The sequence below is a fragment of the Pseudopipra pipra genome, chromosome 27 (assembly GCF_036250125.1).
Source record: "Pseudopipra pipra isolate bDixPip1 chromosome 27, bDixPip1.hap1, whole genome shotgun sequence".
Taxonomy (NCBI): Eukaryota; Metazoa; Chordata; class Aves; order Passeriformes; family Pipridae; genus Pseudopipra; species Pseudopipra pipra.
Genome location: NC_087575.1, coordinates 5,717,166 through 5,735,624, shown reverse-complemented (window position 1 = coordinate 5,735,624; position 18,459 = coordinate 5,717,166). Strand labels below are relative to the sequence as shown.

The following is an 18,459-nucleotide window of genomic DNA, read 5'->3' as shown; positions in this document are numbered from 1 at the left end:
CTACACTGGCAGTTCTGTGTTTCTGCTACAAAAGCATTTTCAGACTGTGATGCTCCTGTGAGCAACTGAAGCCCAACCAGTCAGCAGAACAGGACCAGGCTGGGGAGGCAGCAGTCCCATCTCCCCACACCCCCTGGAAGGTGAGAGCCCAGGCACCCTGCAGCCTTCAGGCAAAGATGCCAAGGAGCACACAGGTCCCATCTCGTATTTCAAAAACCATTTTATTTACAGTATTGTACATGTTGACCCCTGAATTAGTGGTTTTCCCTGTTCGAGCCCCAGTGAGCAGCAGCAAAACCCTGCCCTGGAAATGGGAGTCAGGAGCTGCAGAGGCTGTGCTACAGAGTGGGGACAGTGCCCAGAGCTGGGGCAGAGCATGGAGCAGCACCCACCCCATAGCCAAGAGCAGGGCCAGGGCTCCTGCTGTGTCCAGAGTGGCTGCCTGTCCCTCCAGGTCTGAGCTCCACTGGTGGAAAGAACAGCACCCCAGGACAGGCAACAGCACAGCAAAGGCTGGGGCTCACAGTGAAGGTGAAGTTTGAGGGGAGCCAGCCCTGTCTACTGTTGCCCCTTTGGCCCCACCCCAGCTCAGGGCTGGGTGCCCTCTCCAGGTGCTGGGACACAGGCAGTGATGGCAAACAGTGCAGAGACTGGCCCCCACTGGCTGCTCCTGCAGAGCCCCAGTGTGCCCCAGTACCTCGCTGTGGGGCAGGTCTCTTGCTGGGCTGGCAGCTGCACCCCCTTCCCCGTGAGATGGGGGACAGGCCTGGCACCCACTGCAGCCAGAGAGGTCCAGAGGTAGCTCAGGGCTCTGCAGGCAGCCACGGCTCAGCTGAAGAAATAGGTGGAATCCATCACCTGCTTGAGGTTGAATTCACCTGGGGGGAGTGAGGAAGAGGAGAGGTCAGAAAGCAGGGTAGGGATGGAGAAGGGGGAGAGAAGCAGCCTCAGGGTATGAAGGATCCCAGCCCCTGGACCGTGCTACCCATGGAGCACTCTGCACAGAGGTCAGGCAGAGCCAGATGGCCTGGCAGACACAGGGCTGAGGGATTAGAAGGAGTTAAACTAATTGCCTTAATCCCATTGCATGTATATCATCTAGATCTTGGCAATTACTATGCTGAGTCCCTCAGTCCCATCTCCCAGTAAATGCTCATGGTTGGAAACAGATGGGAGCAGAACAAGAGCGGGATGGGATGAGCTCGGTCAGCCCGGGGGAAATTCCCCGGGGGATCAGTGGGAGGGATGCTTACAGGGATGATACAGGGGAACGTGTCCAGGCTCTGTCCCATGGCTCTGCAGTCCAGCACAGGAGGGAACACCTGATCCTAGGGGACAGCTCTGGCTTTCTGTCTTTTGGGGGCCACTCCATCTCATTTCCCTTGTCTCCAAACCACTCCTGAGCTCTGCAGTTCCTATCCCATGCTCCTACCTGTCCTGGGGACATTTGACAGCTGCTCCATTAGTTTCTTCTGCCAAGCAGCTATGGTCTCTGTGTTGGGGCTGGATGAACGAGAAGAAAGCAAATCAGCACGGGAGCTCTGGGAGAAGGCACACCCTCCTCTGCCCCCCAGTGCAGCCCATGACAACGGGATTCAGCTCTTCCAAAACAGACCGTGCACCCTCGAGTGGGAGCAGGAGCCCAGCCCTGACCACAGCAGCCCAGGGCAGGCCCTAAGATTGCCAAACCCTCCCTCAGTTCTGCAGCAAGAGGGTGCAGAGCCCTTATTTTTCATGCTGAGGTTGAAGGCGATTTGGGTGTCAGGCAAGAAGGAAGGACAGGTTCTACCCAGAGCAACCCCCAGGCAGGTGACACAACCTGTCAGCACCTGGACACGATCTCTGGGAAGGGAACTGGTGCAGGCAGGAAGGAGCATGGTGGGGGAAACTAACAGGCCAGGAATACCTGCAGTATTTCTCCAGCATAAACTCAGACAGATCCTGCAAGATCTTCTCGCTGTGCAGAGCCACAAACTGCTGCCGACAGATCTGACCCAGGGAGACAGGGTGAGGCGCAGGTTAGGAGGCATTTTCCCTCCTTCCCCCAGTGGCAGGTTAGAGTTGAGGGGCAGGGAAAGCAGCAGGAGCGGGAAGGAGGTGCTGCCAGACAAGGGTGCAGGAATCAGCCTGGGGAGGTGGGAAGCAGAGGCCGACCCCCACAGCCACAACAGCACTCACAGCACTGCAGAGGGAAGGGCCCAGGACAGGGCAAGGGCACCAGCTCTGCCAGGGCTCTGTTCAGTGCCCATTTACACACAGATTCTGCCACACACTCCCTGCAGGATGGGAGCTGCGACTGCCAGCAAGCATTCCAGGTTCACTTCACCTGGGTGAATCAATCAGCCTATGGAGCAAAGCCCTGGGGAGGCGAGGCCTGGCACAGATCAGCCAGATCTTGCTCACAAGGGACCCCAGAGGACACTTACCTGGTTCATGATGTCCACGGTGAGTGCGTGAGTCCAGTAGCAATCGTGGACCGAGACGAAGGTCAGACCCTTCCTGGGAGGGGGCAAAGGTGCCATGAAGTAGTGCTGAGAGCCCCTCTGTGTGATGACCCCCACCCCATGTAGACCTTCTGGCTGGGACAGGAGCACAGGCCACATAAGGAGGGGGACTCCCTGCATAGCCCCTGCAGGTCTTCAGAGATCCCAGGATGTTGCTGTGCCACTGTCTCCTCTCACCCCTTCTCTGCCAGGAACCCCAAACTCCCACCCACCAGGGAATCCCTAGTCCCACATGGCACCTTGCCCAGCGACACCCTCCCAGAAGAGTCCTGAGCCAGGGAAGAGCCAGCTGAGAGCCCAGTTGCCCACTCCTACCTGAAGCAGTGCAGAGCCGTGAGCATCATGTGTGTGGAGTCCAGGGAGTGGATGAAGTTGGGGGGGAAGGCGTTCTTCTGCTTCACAGTATCAGGCTTCCTGTGGCACAGTGGGACACGGAGGAGCTGGGGCACTTCAGAGCCAAAGATGAGAGTGCCAGCACAGAGGCAGTGCCACCTCAGCCCAGGGTTGAGGGGGCTGCCCTGGAGGGCTCCAGGGCCCTGCTCCTCTGTCCAGCTCTCTGCAGCTCAGGGGGATAACAGGAGCTCTGGTACTCCTTGACAGCTTCCCTGATGGGAAGGCCTTGTCCCCAGAGCACAGGCTGGGGTCACCAGGGGCACAGTATACTTTTGTACTTACTGGCTGCTACTGGGGGTTCTCACGCTCAAGTTCTGCATGCCACAATTCAGCTGTGAGAGGAGAGAGGGGACCAGTCACTACCCTGCACTGCCCCACTCTTCTGGAGAGGACTGTGCCTTTTCAGGGTGTCCTAGCACTGTGGCAGCTGCCACTCCTCAGTGACACCTTGCCCAGCTCCCCTCCTGAGGATACTGGCAGGCATCCTGCACCCCTTCCCCGTGACAGCCCTCGCAGGGTGAATCAGCCTGAGAGGGGCTGCTGGAGGTGAGCAGCACAGGGAGGAGACGGGCCGGGGGACGTGAGTCAGCGCAGCGCGTGGGAGGTGACAGCAGTGAGACTGAGTCACACGAGCCCCGAGGAGGCTCCTTGGAGCGGGGAACGGCCCGTGCCCCAGCTGCCTGAGTGGGACAGAGCAGAAGAGCTTCCTCACCAGCCCACCCACACCCTCCAGGCTCTGCAGGGAGCGATGAGGCTGGAGGATGTTCCTGCACACACGGATCTTACCTGCTCTCCAGGCTCACCCACCTGCCAGGCTCCATCCCAGCTCCTCCCTGCTCCCACCATGGCACAGGGAGGGGTGGATGAATCTTCACACCAAACACTCACTCACCACAGTGGACTTGAAGCGATAGTAGGGCTGCACGATGGGGAGCCCCAGCGGTGTGACCCACTCCACTGTCCGCCCCGACTGGGAGATGAGCTTGGCACTCTCTGTCAGCCAGTGCTTCAGAAGAGGTGAAGAGGCAGCCGGAGTTAATGTGGAGCTGGGAGACTCCACCCCCTCCCAGCATGGGCCACCCCGATTCCTACCACAGACTGGGACAGTCCAGTGCTTACTGGCAAGTTTAGCACAATCCCACACCTCTGGGCTGGGAGGAGGAGGATCCTCTCTGGGCCAGGACCCAGGAGAACCATCTCTCCCCCTGGTCTATGTATGAGTGGACCAGGGAAGAAGAAAAAGTAGAGGGAGATAAGATGCAAGAGGCTTTTCACCTGGATATCTCGAGTTGCTGAGAACATCTCCTTGATGCTGTTGAACACCTGCCTCACCAGGTAGTGAGATGCTTCCCACAAGTATTCCTGCACAGACCAGAGGTAGAGCGATGGGTCAGGCAAAGGGACAGCAAAAGACGCGGAGGAAAGTGCCAGGACCCAGGGAAGGGGGACACAGAGGCACGTCACCTCAGGGAAGTCATCGATCTCCTTGAGACGCTTCTCTATCTGCAGGCGGCCGCCGTAGCGCGTGACCCCGTACACCACCGTCATCACCGTCTGCTTCACCACCTTGCGGCTGATGAAGCCCTGCAGCACCTGGGCGATCTTCACCCCCCGCTCGGCGTCCTTCTTCCGAAACTCCTCCACCTGAGGAGAAGAGTGCCCCAGGGGTCAGCCCCAGCGTGAGCCACGCTGGCTTGAGCCCCCTCCGGGGCTGGGGCCACGTGAGACCCTCCCAGCCGTGCGCTGCCTGGCCTGAGCTCCCATCAGAATTCCTGCAGCCCATTTTCACCACCCTGGATAACAGAAATCACCTGCTGAGGGGATCAAGCACAGGTAACCATGCCTGTAGAGCCTCCCCTGCTGCCTCTGCACTGTCCCTTGAGAGGTTGGTGTTGCCAAGGACACGGCTCTAGGACTATGGGTCAGAACTCAGGTTCTCCTGCCTCTGCCCCCCAGTGATAACTGAGCAAGCCCTGCACCCTCGGAGCTACTCCTGCTCTCTGGTGTGGTGCTGCCTGCAGAAAACCTGCTGAGACCCAGACAGGAGAACCAGGGTCCAATGCCAGCTGAGTGAGCCTGGCAGGTCTCAGCACTCTTCCAGCAGCTCATTTCACATCATGTCTTGCCAAGGACACCAAAGACTTCATAGCAGTGCCAAAGGCTGAATCTCTTCCCCCTCCTTCCTACTCAGCTCAAAGGAAGAAAATCTCATAACTCATGGGCCATCCAAGACCAAGGGATGAGGAACACCCTCTTCCACCTCTCTGAATTACTTCTCCCAGGCTTCATTCAGAAGTGAGGACAGCAGAAATTCCAGGGGTTTTCTCACAGCCACCTCTATGAGGACAGATGTCCAGCCAGATCCCACTCAGGGATGGAGACTCCCTGTCTCTGACCAGCTCAGGCCCCTCCAGCCCTCTGTACACTGGTCTTATTCCCACCTTTCTCCTCAGGAGCAGGAGTGACCCTGTGCACCAAGGGGAGGAGGCAGGTCCAAAAGGACCCTCCCCACGCCCCTGCTGTGCCTCACCTGCTGGGCCACTGCACTGTAGACATCCTGGGGGACACTGCAGGGTATCAGGTTGACAGACAAAGCACCGATGAGGTCCCGGCCGAGCGCTGCGTAGTGCTGCAGCCCATTGCAGGAGCCATCCTGCGTGTGGGAAGAGCAGGGGAGAAACAAGGGGTTAGCACGTGGACAGAGCTCATCTGCTGAGGATGGAAAAGGGAAGGAAAAGCACAGGAAGTTCTGGTGCTCCCCAGACCACACCGGCAGCAACGTTTCTCGCAGGAGGTGTGCTGCTGTTCCTGCCCCCCTGGGCTCGGGCTCTCCCTGGTTGCAGGGGGTTGCAGCTGTCCCAGGACCACTCCTCAGGCAGGACCCCCTCCTCCCTGCACCCCCCTCCCTGCTCCCTGCAGTGCAGCATGTCCTGATGGCTCCATTAACTGAGCGCTGATGACTCACGAGACCATGGTGCCCTCCAGAAGAAGTCCTTGCTGGAATTTCATTAGCTGCACCCTCCACACACCCCCTGCTGCTCTCTTGATCTTTTGTTGTCATCAAAGTATCAGTCCCTACTGTCTCACGCATATTCCAGACCATTGCCACTGGCAGAACAAGCGCTGTTCCCCCCACTCAGTTAGAGCCACCCAATCTCCTCAGGAAAGGAGCAGACCCCCCCCCCAGGACCACAGTCAGCCACGGTCCCCGTGCAGACAGGAAGGACAGGGGCCTTCAGGGAGCTGAGCAGCACCTGAGTGACTGCACTAGCCCAGAGCAAGGACAAGGCATATGGTGACAGCCAGGACACTGAATGTGGGGGACAACCAGTTCTGTTCCCATTGCCTTTCTCAGTTCCAGACCTCCCATCTCAGCTCCTGCAGAGCTGTTTGGCTTCAGCCTTGGAATGGGAGTGGAGTAAAAATCCCTGAAGACTCAGTACAGCTCTGAACACTCCAGACATGCAGGTGTTGCCATGCTAGGCCAACTTCCAGTCCTGATCCTGTGGCTGGAGAAGGTGAGACTGGCTTGGCTCTCACCCTGCAGCAGCTGCCAGCATTCTCCCAGCCAGGCTCTGCTTGAGCCAAGGGATGCTCCTTCCTGCCTGTCCCGTTCTCCTGCCCTGCTGAGCCTCACATGGGCCATGCAGATCTGCTGGGCTCCTACCTGGTGAACTGGGAAGTGAGAGATGTAGGCTGCCGGATCTGGGGACCTTGAGGCTTTGGCGATTTCCATACAGCATGCCAAGGCTTGCCAGGGCTCATCAGTGTTCATCCACCACTTCCTGCCCTGGGAAAGGAAAGCACAGGCTGGTAGAAATCACAGCATAGGCAGAAGCCCCTGTGCTCCCGGGATACGCTAGGCACAGCTTCTCCTCCCATCATGCCTCCAACTTCCCTCGTATTTCATCATGTTTTCAAACAGAAATGTGCTATTTAGGAATCTCTGCATTGCTTTGATTCCCTTTTTTCTCTCAAAAATGTATCTTTCAAAATGTTTATGTTTCAAAATTGATTTGGTTGCCATTTTATTTTACACTCTAGAAGCTCCCACGTACCGTGATCGGGTGGTCAGCTGAGTCCAGGATCTCCTCCATGATTTCGTTGGCGTACTCCAGCCGCTCCTGCAAGGCGTTCTTCTTCTTCAGCCCTGTCAGGTTGATGAGGTGGATCTTCAGCCAGTCGAGGCCCCTGGGCCCCAGCGGCCTCCCCTCTGCAAACAGCAGGATGGCCCGGGTGACATCGTTCCCCAGGTGGTTGAAATACGGCGGGCACGGGTAAGTCCTGCCGCGGAAATCCATGTTGTGAGGGAACCAGAACACCTTGTCCCTGACGTAGTTGGCGATGGAGAGCTTGTAGAGCGCGTCCATGCGCAGGCTGTGCATCTCTGCAGCCTTCTTCTTGCACAGCAACACCTCGCGCTTGAGGGACTTGCTCCAGGTCGAGGAATGGCCGGGAGCGGTGGGAGGCTTGGGGGCCTCAGAGAGGGGCGGTGGGATGTCCAGCTGCTCGTTGCCTTTGTCGTTGAAGATGGAGATGATTATATCCAGGACCGGCTGGTTGATCTTCCAAGGGCAGTTGCCCAGCTGGGTCAGGGCATCGAGCACGGGATGGAGGTTCACGGGCGGGCACTGCTCCAGCAGCAGCTGATGCTGGACGTCCCCGTCCACGAAGCGCATCAGCTTGGTGTCATTCACAACAAAGGCACCGAAATGGGGGGAGGTCCAGGGCACTGGGGGACACAGCATAGGCATGGCAGAGGAATGGAAGGTCAGCGTGGTCTCTGCAGCATCCGTCACAATCTGGGAGAAGATGGGATGGGGCTTTATCAGCCCAACCTGGAGAGGATCAGAGAGGGGAAGGTCAGCAACAGAGGATTAGGGCTGGACTCTGGAAGAGCCTGTGGTCAGCCATCCTGTACAGATCACATGAAGTAAGGAGAACCAGGGGCTCCTCAAAGTGTCCCTGAGCAGGAATGGCAGCAGGGAGGGAAAAGGGCCTTGCAAGGGTCTGGTTTTCATGAAGGGGTGACCTGCACAGTTCCAGAGCCCCCAGGACAAGGCTCACCTGCCACATGTTCTGGTAGGAGTAGACGTGGTAGAGGACAGGAATAGACTTGGACTCCAGACGAGGATTGAGGAGGTTCCTGGGCACCGTGACGGCCTTCACCAGGAGCTCCAGCATGTGCATGCCCAGGCGCATGAGGACCGCGTACGGCCAGCTGCAGTCCTTCAAGGTCAGGGAGGAACTGAAGCCTGCTTCTGCCACCAGCTTCTCCCAGTATTCCCGTGGCAAGTACTGGTCAGGCTGGGAGGTGGAAGGAGAAAACGCGGGTCAGCTGGAGGGGCCAGACACTGCTCCCAGGGGGTTTGCTAAATGGGATCTATCTATCTGGGACACGGTTCTGAGCAGGTTCCTCCTGTCTCTGTGTCCTTGTGAGGTCCTCCCTGATGGGTATTCGGGGAAGGATGGCTGAGGAGGCTGGGGCAAGCCCAGCAGTGAGAATCAGGACAGCAGCGCTGCAAAGCCCTTCCTCCCACCAGATCCCTGTGCTGACACTCCATCCCCACAACACCCTGCCCCTCCCTCCCAGATTGCAGACCTGCTTGTCCCCCCCGCAAGCCACATACACTCAGCTCTGGAAATGACCTGCTCACCTGGCCCTGGAGCCCCTTTCTCCTTCCCATCCCCTCCTGCCATGCAAAGTGCACCCTGCTCAAGTCCAGAGCTCTCCTACACAGGACACCTGACTCCAAGGGCTCCTACCTGGCTGTCCTTTGCCAGCAGGTGGATGTAGTCCTCATAGACACCCTGCAGCTTCTCCAGCTGGTGGCTGCGCAGCTTCCTATGGGTGATGTACCTGCTGTAGACCTTGTTGCTCAGCTCCCTGGCCAGGACAGCCAGGGACTCTCCTTGTGGAGAGAGTGTGTTGAGGACCTGGAAAAAGGGAAGATGGAGAGGGTCTTAGGAAGGAGGAACAGAGAGACAGAACAGAGAGACAGAGCAGGATTAGAAGCTGCTATGAGGGAGCACAGGAAGATTCTGATTCCCACAATGCTGAGCAAACGGTGAGGAAGAAAACACGACCAGGGCAGGGCAGAGGCTTCTCTGGCTGCTCCACACAGGGAACAGACAGCCTTCACCTAATAACCTGGGAAAACTCTCAGAAGGTTGAATTTCGCTGGACATTAGTGCTCTGTGACAGCCCCATGGCTGATAGTCTGGCCCTGCTCCCGTGAGGCAGGGCAGGTTCCTACCTGCAGCATGATGCCCACGTACTCCTCATCCGGCAGCAGGCACAGGTAGGGGTAGAGCATGTTGTACTTTGACAGTGCCCTGGCCTTAACCATGCTGTGCTTGGACTTCTGCAGGGCCTGGAGAAGAGCATCGTGCCACTGGGAGCGGAGGGTGCCCAGCAGCTCACGCTGCATGGAAGAAGAAGTAAGAGAGCTGGTCAGCTGACCCCCTCTTCAGCCCACGGACCCCCAGTCTCTCCCACAGGTCCCAAGGGCTGCAGTGCCCCCCTGCCCCCAGACCTCTTGAGCTTTACCGCTTTGACAGCCTGCGGGGTTGGGGGCTTGGCTGCCTCCACTGACTCGATGGTTATGGTGTTGTTCAACTCCATCTCCAGCTGCTGCTGGAAACGCTCCTGCAACTCCTCCACAGAGAAATCCAGCTTGGGGTATGACACCACCTTTTCCTGAAACAAGTGCAAGGCACTATGTCACGCTCATCCTCCCAGCTTCCCTCCAAGAGGCTTGTAGAACAAGTCCAGACGTCTCTAGCTGGTAAACCCCACAGGCTGCTCTGCTCTTGTGTCATGGTCAAGCATCTCCCCAAACAGCCCTTCTAGCACATGGAAGTCACCTCCAGGCCCCTGCCAGCCCTTGGCTTCATTCTTCCTCTGTAAGGCTGTTGATAATATCATCCATTTGATGATTTGTGTGGGCTATTGAGCAAAGACCATGCTAAAAATGCTTCCCTTATAGAGTCCTGAGCTGGACCTGAGAACACCTGTGAACATCACCTGGCCAGCTCCAACACCTCCCTGAGCTCTGTGGCTTACTTTGGAGTAGAAGTCCTGGAGCAGAGCAGACTTGCAGGTCTGGGGCTTGGGTGGAGGGGGCAGCTGGTAGTTGGGCAGGACAGTCCTGATGGCCCTCAGAATCTTCTCCTTCTCATCTTCCTCAAACAGGCACTTTTGGAAGAGCTCATCCACGTGGAAGCCATCGCTCTTCAGCTGCTCCAGGTATCTGAGGAGGGGCAGACAGGACAGGCTCGATCTTCCCCAGGGGCCTGAGCGTGCTGTGCAGGAGCTGCTGGGGCGGGATTTGCCTCAGCACAGCCAGTCCCACAAGGTCACCCCCCTCAGGTTACAGGGATCAGGTGTCCATCTCTCAGCCTGCACCACTGTGGAGCCCTGGCCTGGGCAGGGAGGCCGAGCTCCAGCTGCTGTGGGACCGCGGTGCCCACGGGCAGCCCCACGGTGTGTGCTGCACTGACACAACTCCCACACCAGGCAGGACGGGCACTGCCAGCCCCCTCAGAATCAGCTGGCTGAAGATATTCACTTGGAGGCATCTAGAACTTGTCAGCCAGCCAAAGGACACAGAGGCCAGCGATACATCCCCAAGGTGTTTGTGCAGCACCAGCGGATCAGCAGCTTTCTCCATCCTCTGTCGAGGAGCTGGCTGTGCAGCCAGCCCTGGGCACTGCCCCTAGACCCAGTCTGTGGGATCTCACAGGGCTCCTTCAGCTCCCTGCTTTGGCCTGACACTTTCCTGCCCACTGTGCTCCATGAGATCCACCTGAATCTCCTGCCCACGCTCCTTCAGAGAGCCCTGTGGGAACTGGCTATCTGGCTGAGCCTGCCAGGAAGGGGAAACTGCATGGAAGTGCCGTAAAAACAGAGGAGCCGAGCCATTCCCACCAGGCAATGACAGAGAGGCCAGTGGAAGCGAGATGCCCAGGATGGGTGGGGAATCAAGGAGTCTCTGACTGGAGAGGGGCTCTCCCAGCCCAGCTCTGGGGAGAGAAGCAGCTGTTCTCACCTCCCACATCTCCTCTCCCTGCATGATCTCAGACAAACTCCCCAGAAGCTGAGGGTGGCAGGGAGGGTGCTGCAGGAGCTCTGCCCACCCCAAAATGTGGCCACGAGAAAATGGTCAGAGCATCCAGGTGTGCACACAGCAGGGGCAGCTCTTCCCAGCCCCAGCCCCACGTGTCTCCCAGTTCTCCCAGCACAGGCTGTGAGCTGCTGCCCCAGGGCTCAGTGGCACCTGAGGCAGGTGTTACCTCCAGATGGCCTCGGGGGACGACTGGTTCCGGCCCATGCACTGCAGTGCTGCTGCGTAGGAGTCCAGGCTGGGCCGCAGGTCGACAGACTCCAGCACGGAAAACAGCTGGTCAATGTGCTGCAGGCAGCCCTGGGGATGAGAAGGGAAAGGGGCTGCGGATACACCGACACCAGTAGCCCCAAAATCATAGCTTCACGCCCCTCTACTCCTATTTAAATTCAGTCACCTCTACCCATCCCCTTCCCCATCCCCTTCTTCCCCTCAAAGCCACCTCACAGGGATTCGTGGCCTCATGCCAGCTTTGTTCCTCTTGGCAGAAGCCAAGCGCTCCCTGAACATTTGCTGAAGGCAGGTGTGACAACTACAAGTAAAACCATGACCAGCTCAAGGCTCTTCCTCCTGAGCTAGCCCTTCTCCCACCCAGAGCACCCGTGGCTCAGTACCTTCCTGGCCCAGCAGCGCATCACAATGTTGTAGGCACTGATATCCAGCAGCTTCTGCTTCACTGGAGATCTGTGGCACAGCATGAGGATCCGCTCAGCCTGCTCCGGCTGCTGCAGGAACAGGAAGCACTCCAGGGTGGACTGGATGGTCTCCTTGTGCTGGCTGCTGTCCTTGTCCTTCAGTGCACTCCGAGGCCTCTCCAGCTTCACACCTTCCTTCACTGCCACCACCCTGGGCTTGCTGTGGCTGTAGAGGCTGTGGGGGCTGGTGGAGCTCTGGTTCCAGGCAGTGGCTGCTTTCACCTTTGGAACTTTTGAGGTCTTCAGGCTTTTCATGGGTTTTGCTTTGGGTTTGCCTTTGGCCTTTACCTGGGCCTCTGCCTTGGTCTTTGGCTTGGCCTCTGCCTTGGCCTCTGCCTTGGCCTTTGGCTTGGCCTCTGCCCTGGCCTCTGCCTTGGCCTCTGTCTTGGTCTTTGCCTTGGCCTCTGTCTTGGTCTTTGCCTTGGCCTTTATCTTGGCCTTTGGCTTGGCCTCTGCCTTGGCCTTTATCTTGGCCTTTGGCTTGCCTCTGCCTTGGCCTCTGCCTGGGCCTTTGGCTTGGCCTCTGCCTGGGCCTGGCTTCCCAGATCCAGCTGGGAGGCAGCCATGGATAACTTCCGCTCCAGCTTCAGCTGGTGGATGCACGTCTCCTTGTGCAACGTCTCGACCCAGCTGTGGGGCCGGTCTGGGCACCGCCCTGCCCTGGAACTGGCTGCTCCTGTGTGGGGCCAGAGGCCATGGCTTTCTGCAGAGGGTTCTGGTGCTTGTCACTGCCCAGCGGGCCAGCTCCACCTTGTTGACTGTCACCTCTGGGGCGTCACTGCTTTGGAGCTGCTTTGCTCGAGCTTTGAGCACTGAGGGAGACAGAGAGAGGTGATGGGATGCAATGCACAGCAGAAGGTTCTGTCCTGCCTGGGTCTCACTCTGGGAGTGCAGGAACATGCTCAGAAAAGAGGATCCACACAAGGACTTTATCCCCCCTTGGCCAGCCCCACTCCCAGACACAGATTCTGACCACTGTCTCTGGGATCCACCTGCAGGTTGGGGCCTATCCCAGCATCTCAGGAACCCACCCCAGCATCCCGAGAACCAAGCTGTGGCTTGGTCTGACTGCTACCTGCTCACTGCAGCTCTCCCAGCACTCACCTTCCAGCAGCTCCGTCCTCTCGCAGGTGCTGTTCCTGTTCGCCTTCTCCTTGGTGCTGGCGGATGAGTAGCTCCTGAGGACGCTCCATGGAACCCCTGCTGTGGAAAAACACGAAGGTGCAGGGGGTCAGAGGAGGCTTCACCCCTCAGAGCGCCCCCTGCCCCCAGCCCCGCCCCACGGTCAGCCCCAGCTGGGCACAGAGGTGACAGTGAGCGAGTGGCTTTTCTCAGCTCAGCTGCCCCAGAAGCAGCGCACGAGGGCCGCAAGGGGCAGGAGGGACAGGGACGCCCCTCACTCCCTAGATCCGGACGCTCGGAGGGAACGCGACCCCAGGGACACCACGAACCCCAGCGCTGCGAAGGGGGTGGCAGAGCCCCAGGACCCTCAGCGCGGGCAGCGCTACCCACAGCTGGGACGGGACCCAGAACCCTCCCGTTTCCTGTTCTCTGGAGAGGAACAACATCCAGCACCTCCACGGCCCCGCCTCTATCCCTGGGGGCCTCACGGCGCAAAAACACCCTCTCAACCCCCAGCTCTGTCCCAGCGGGGAGGGCCTGGGAGGGGGCAGGAACGCCGCGGCCCGCAGCTGGGTCCCGGGGGATGCTCGGACCGAGGGCCCCCTCAGCCCGGCCGGGCCCCGTGCCCGCCCTGCCCGAGCCCCGGTGCCCGCGCTCACCGGGCCCCCTCAGCCCGCCCGGGCCCCGCAGCGCCGCCCGCAGCCGCAGCAGCGCCATCTCCACGCCGCGCGCGCCGCCCCGCACCGCGCATGCGCCGCGGCGCCAGTGCTGCCGCGCGGCACGCCGGGAGCGCGAGTCCCCTGCGCCGAACCACAACTCCCATGGTGCACCGCGGCCGCGCCACCGCCCCCCCATTCCTTCCCTCTCCCCCTCCCGCGCCCCCTGGCGGCCGTGACGGCCCCGACGGGCGGGACCGGGACCGGGCCACGGCGGGACCGGGACACGGCGGCAGAGCGCGGGGGCGGGGGAGTCGGGACACGGTGGAGCCCCGCGCCCCTCACGGCCCGAGCTCGGCGCTCTTCGGTCGGGACCGCAGGCATACACCTCTACCCTCGGGTCCGGGACCACATCTCTCCCCCGACACTTTCCCGGGGCACCCGTTTCCTGCCACCCGTCACCACCATCGGTGGATACTGGAGCGTGCGGTCCCCAGCCGGGGGCCCCAGGGCAGCCGAGTGACCGCGGCCGATAACCCGGGGCTGCCGTCGGGGCGCGGATTTATGAATGGGAGGCCCGCCCCGGCCCCGCCTCGCCCCTTGGCCACCGCCCCTCTCGGGCCGCCCCTCCCTGGCCGCCCGCGCCGTCGGGGCGGTCGCCGGTCGCGGCCGCGGCGATGGCCCATCGCCTGTCGCCCGCCGCCCGCCCGCCGCCCGCCGCCATGAGGCGCGGGGGCCCCGCTGCCATCGCCGCCTGCCTCGCCGGGGCTCTCGCTGTGCTGGCGGACCGGGGCCGGGCAGTGCCACCGGGACCGGCCGGCGACCCCCCCGCAGCTACGGGCACCTGGAGGGCGACGTGCGCTGGCGGCGACTCTTCTCCGCCACCCGCTTCTTCCTGCGCATCGACGGCGGCGGCGGCGTGGAGGGGACGCGCTGGAGGGAGCGGCCGGGCAGTGAGTGTGGCCGGGGCCGGGGCCGGGAGAGCCGGGGCCTGGGCCGCCCCCCGCGGCTGCCCCTCGCCCACGGCGGCGAGAGCCCGATCCCGCCGGGTGCCGGGGCTGCGCCAGAGGCGGGCGCCGCCGGGGCGGAGGCTGGACGGGGATGCCTCGGGACGGCGACGGGACCTCCGTGCCCGGCCCGGAGGTCGCCCGCAGCTCCTCCCGCTGGGGGAACCTCAGCCAAAGCGCCTCCTCCTCTGGGGCGCGGGAGCGGCGGGAGCTACTGTCCCCTCCGTCCCCGCTGTCCCCTCTGTCCCCGCTGTCCCCTCCGTCCCCGCCGGGCGGGACACGTCACTCCTCGAGTACAACCTGCTCCGGCTGCCCTCGCCCCGGGAGCTCCTTCCCGAGGCTCGGCCGCCGCTGCACCGTGGGAGCCGTGAGAGGGGCGCGGGCGCCGGCGGGCACTGTCTGGGGACCCGGCATTGCTGGGGTGACCGGGGGAGGGTGTTGGTCCCTTGTCCCATCTCGTCTTGCCAGCGCAGGCATGAGGGCATCCGCTGCCCTGCCTTCCGCACGGACTGAGGGGATCTGATCTATCCCCGCAAACACACTGAGGAGGATAAAGGCTGAGGAGGAGGGACTTAGGAAGCTTCACGGTGATGCTGGTCCCAGAACGGAGCATCCCTCAGGTGTAGGAGAGTAGAGCAGCCCTGCTGGACGGGACCACTCCACAGCCGCTGCCTGTGGAGCGGTTTGGGGCTTGGCACGGGGATATCTGGGTGGCAGAGGGGCAGAGTTCTCAGAGTCCCCAAGGACTTGGCACCCATTGTATGTACTTCAGCAAGAGCCAGGGCTGCAAGCATCCAGGTTTCAGCCCATCAGGGTGGGGAGTCTCAGCCCCTGTGACAGGGAGAGGGCACTGGGTTGGCGGAACAGTGGCTGGATGGGAGGGGCCTTGGGAAAGGGGGATGCCTGAGCATCCCTGGGGTGCCCTGGCAGCGTGTTGGGGCTTGGGGCAGGAGGGATGCAGCACCCCCAGCCCATGTCCTGGTCTGACAGGGCAGCCCTGTCTCCTGGCCAGCACAGGATGAGGGAGCCCAGCTCAGCCCAGCCCAGCCCAGGGAACCCTCCTGTGGTGTCAGAGGCTGTTGGGAGTCCGACCAGGCATGTTGCCAAGACAAAGCACCCCAACACGTTCCTCGGCTGGGCGGCCATGGGGCCTGGCAGGCAGAGCAGCCCTGGGCTGTTGCACGGGGCTCCCTCTGCTTATCTGTGTGCCTGGGCTGGGCTCCCCTCCACAGCCCTTGCAGAAGCTGCTGGACCAGCCCACTGGCAGCTGCAGGCTGCCGGGGATCTCCCAGGGACTCCCCCACCTCAGGCCCTGCTTCTGCCCCAGCCTGCTCGGGACCCCTCTGGTGGCTGAGGGTGTGAGACTGGGGCACTGGGAGCTGTCTCTGGGCAGGGGCTGGCCAAGCACTTGCAAGCAAATCACGGCAGAGCCGGCCAGGGCGCTGGGGACAGCAGCGGGGGGTTATTTTTAGAAAAGCACAAGTCCTTTCTTATAAATAGCATCAGCTCCAGACTCTGATCCAGCAGGACAGATTCACAGCTCTTCTCCTCCACTGCTGCTCATCAGTGGCTTCACTGGGCCCGGCCCTGCAGATGCTGGCAGTGCCGGGGGATTGGTGCCTGGGAAAGCCCCTGCCCAGGGCTGCAGCCCCCCACACTGTGTGTGCCCCACCAACCAGAGCCTCTGCGTGTCCTCCTCCCTGTCCAGGCGGGGCAGTCCCTGCAGTGGTGCCCATGGGCAGATCCTGCTGTGGCTCCTGCCTGCCCCTGCCCTGCCCGCTTTGCTCCCCCTGGAGATTCCTTCTCCCCTTTCACTGTGCCGTGTGCCTGGCGGGCAGCAGGGCAGGCAGCAGCACTCCGGGCTGGCTGGCGTGGGGCAGTGCAGGAATCCAAAGCCCTGATGATGCTCTGGGTGTTTCCCATGCCAGAGCCTCTGGTCTGACCACATGCCTTTCCCATTAGCGGCCGTGCTGGAGCTCGGTCGGGCACACACACGCCAGCCCAGCTGGGCTTCACAGCCTGGCTGCAGCCACCTCCTGGGCTCATCCCCATGTCCTGCAGCACTGCTGCATCCTCAGCCCACAGTACTGGGCACAGAGCTGTGTATCTCACTTGTGCCAGCCGGGCAGTCAGCACCAGCATCCTCGGGCAGCACCATTCCAGCCCATTCCTGCCCCCTCACGCCTCTGCCCACGTGCCTCCATCCACCATAGCACAGGGTGCGCCCTCTGTGTGCCACCCCCGTGCACACTTTGCCCCTCCAAGGGCTGTGCCAGCCTCGATGCCCTGCATGTGTCAGGGCCAGGCGCTGAGGGGGGCAGGTCGTGTCCCTGAGGCACTACAGGCCCACTGGGGACAGATGGGTTTGCAGAGCTGCCAACGAGGGGAGGACACACACGAGGCTGGCACTGGGCAAGTGGAGGTTGTGCTTGGCTTTGCTCCCATACAGCCCAGCTCCTGGGAAGCAGCTGGACCCTGGGGAGAAGAGTAAAGATCAAACCCTCTCTGGATCAGAAGTTCCCCCTCCCACTCCCAGCTTGGGCTGCAGCTCTTGTTCCCACTGTCCCTCTGGCTGCTCCTGCTGTGGGCAAGGATCAGCAACCCCATCCCTCTGGGGGGACACTGTGGCCACAGCCCCAGGATCCCTGGCTCATGCTGGGCCTCCCTGTCCCACAGCCATCGTCGAGATCCGGTCGGTGCGTGTGGGCGTCGTGGCCATCCGGGCGGTGCACACCGGCTTCTACCTGGCCATGAACAAGCGGGGGAGGCTCTACGGGTCGGTAGGTCGGACGCTGCCTCCTGGGAGGGACTGCACTGGGGTCAGAGGTGCAGGACAGAATTGCAACAGGGGGTCCCAGACCTGCTGGGACCGGTGCCCAGGAGCAGGGTTCTGGTTTTCCATGCCCTGACATGCTCCCCAGCAGGGACCGAGCCCTCTGACCCCTGGGGACACAGGGTCCTGCCCGGCCCCACCTGGGGTCCGAGGGACCCCAGCCAAGCACAGCCACCCTTCACCCCCTTCCCTCTCCTGCCAGAAGGAGTTCAGCCCCAACTGCAAGTTCACAGAGCGCATCGAGGAGAACGGCTACAACACCTACGCGTCGCTGCGCTGGCGGCACTGCGGCCGCCCCATGTTCCTCTCCCTCAACAGCAAGGGCAGGCCACAGCGAGGGGGCAAGACACGCCGGCAGCACCTCTCCACACACTTTCTCCCCATGCTTGTTGGCTGAGCGCCACGAGCAGCTCCGGACAGTCCTGTAGGAAAAAAAACAAGAAAGGATTCTTTTATTTATGTACATATCTATTTTTTGCTATTTATTGCTTTATTTTTAATGCATGGTGGAGGATGGATGCAGAAGGCAGATGCTCCAGACTTGGCTTTGCAGGGCTGGGGCTGTCCCGCCATCCCGCCGGGGCAGAGCTGGCGTGGCACAGCCGGGGAGTGTGGCCACCACGTGCCAAGGCCAAGGGTGTGCCTGGAGCAGGGCCTGGGGTCTGCTAATGGCATCTCTGCAGGGCTGGGATGTACCAGCCGGTTGTCTGTGTTCGAGCACCCTGGCAATTAAAGCTGCATTCATGGTATGGAACAGGAGCGGGTCTTGGAGCTTTGATGGTGGACTTGGCTTGGGATGGGAGGGATTGGCTTCCCTGAGGTCGTGGCTGCAGCCCCCAGTGTCATCCCTGCTGCCACCAGCGGGGAGCGTGGCTGGTCCCCTGCCACATCGAGTCTGCATCGAGAACCCCACAGGAAAACAGCAGTGATGGTTCAGCAGCACAAAGGAGGGAGCAGGAGGAGCAGAACCAGGAGCCAGCCTGGATCCTCAGGCAGACACAGCCCCAGGGCTGTCCCTGGCTACAGCCCGTGCTGGTCTTGCAGCCCAGCTTCACACCATCATTCCCAGCAAATACGGAGCTGGGACAGTGGACAGTGACAAAGACCAGCCCCTCGCCTGGAG

General features: G+C 61.2%; 2 protein-coding genes across 3 annotated transcripts; one reads left to right on the top strand and one right to left on the bottom strand.

Moving 5' to 3' along the window:
* Positions 1-202: 202 nt before the first annotated feature.
* POLRMT (RNA polymerase mitochondrial) lies at positions 203-13,593 on the bottom strand. Its single transcript, XM_064637233.1, is given in 24 exon segments — positions 203-878; positions 1,433-1,503; positions 1,907-1,989; positions 2,427-2,499; positions 2,820-2,918; positions 3,180-3,229; positions 3,790-3,903; positions 4,173-4,259; positions 4,362-4,541; positions 5,428-5,550; positions 6,565-6,687; positions 6,956-7,735; positions 7,965-8,204; positions 8,664-8,834; positions 9,155-9,322; positions 9,448-9,597; positions 9,964-10,150; positions 11,193-11,323; positions 11,638-12,197; positions 12,200-12,379; positions 12,382-12,459; positions 12,462-12,530; positions 12,823-12,918; positions 13,500-13,593. Coding segments are annotated over 24 exon segments (3,921 nt in total). The 5' UTR covers positions 13,558-13,593; the 3' UTR covers positions 203-828.
* A 212-nt stretch (positions 13,594-13,805) lies between these two features.
* Positions 13,806-17,801, top strand: FGF22 (fibroblast growth factor 22). 2 transcript variants are annotated; one of them, XM_064637278.1, is made up of 3 exons: positions 13,806-14,449; positions 17,180-17,283; positions 17,542-17,801. In XM_064637278.1, exons 1-3 carry the CDS (start codon positions 14,065-14,067, stop codon positions 17,731-17,733), a joined length of 681 nt encoding a protein of 226 aa, XP_064493348.1. In that variant the 5' UTR covers positions 13,806-14,064; the 3' UTR covers positions 17,734-17,801. The 2 variants fall into 2 exon arrangements, with proteins under 2 accessions (XP_064493348.1, XP_064493346.1); XM_064637276.1 differs by having other exon boundaries at positions 13,808-14,449; positions 17,539-17,801.
* Positions 17,802-18,459: the final 658 nt, after the last annotated feature.

Coding starts and splice junctions, on each gene's coding strand:
- FGF22 (XM_064637276.1), top strand. CDS start 14,065: ATGGGAGGCCCGCCCCGGCCCCGCCTCGCCCCTTGGCCACCGCCCCTC. Junction 14,450..17,179: donor CTGGAGGGAGCGGCCGGGCA/GTGAGTGTGGCC, acceptor CCTGTCCCACAG/CCATCGTCGAGATCCGGTCG. Junction 17,284..17,538: donor GGGGGAGGCTCTACGGGTCG/GTAGGTCGGACG, acceptor CTCTCCTGCCAG/AAGGAGTTCAGCCCCAACTG.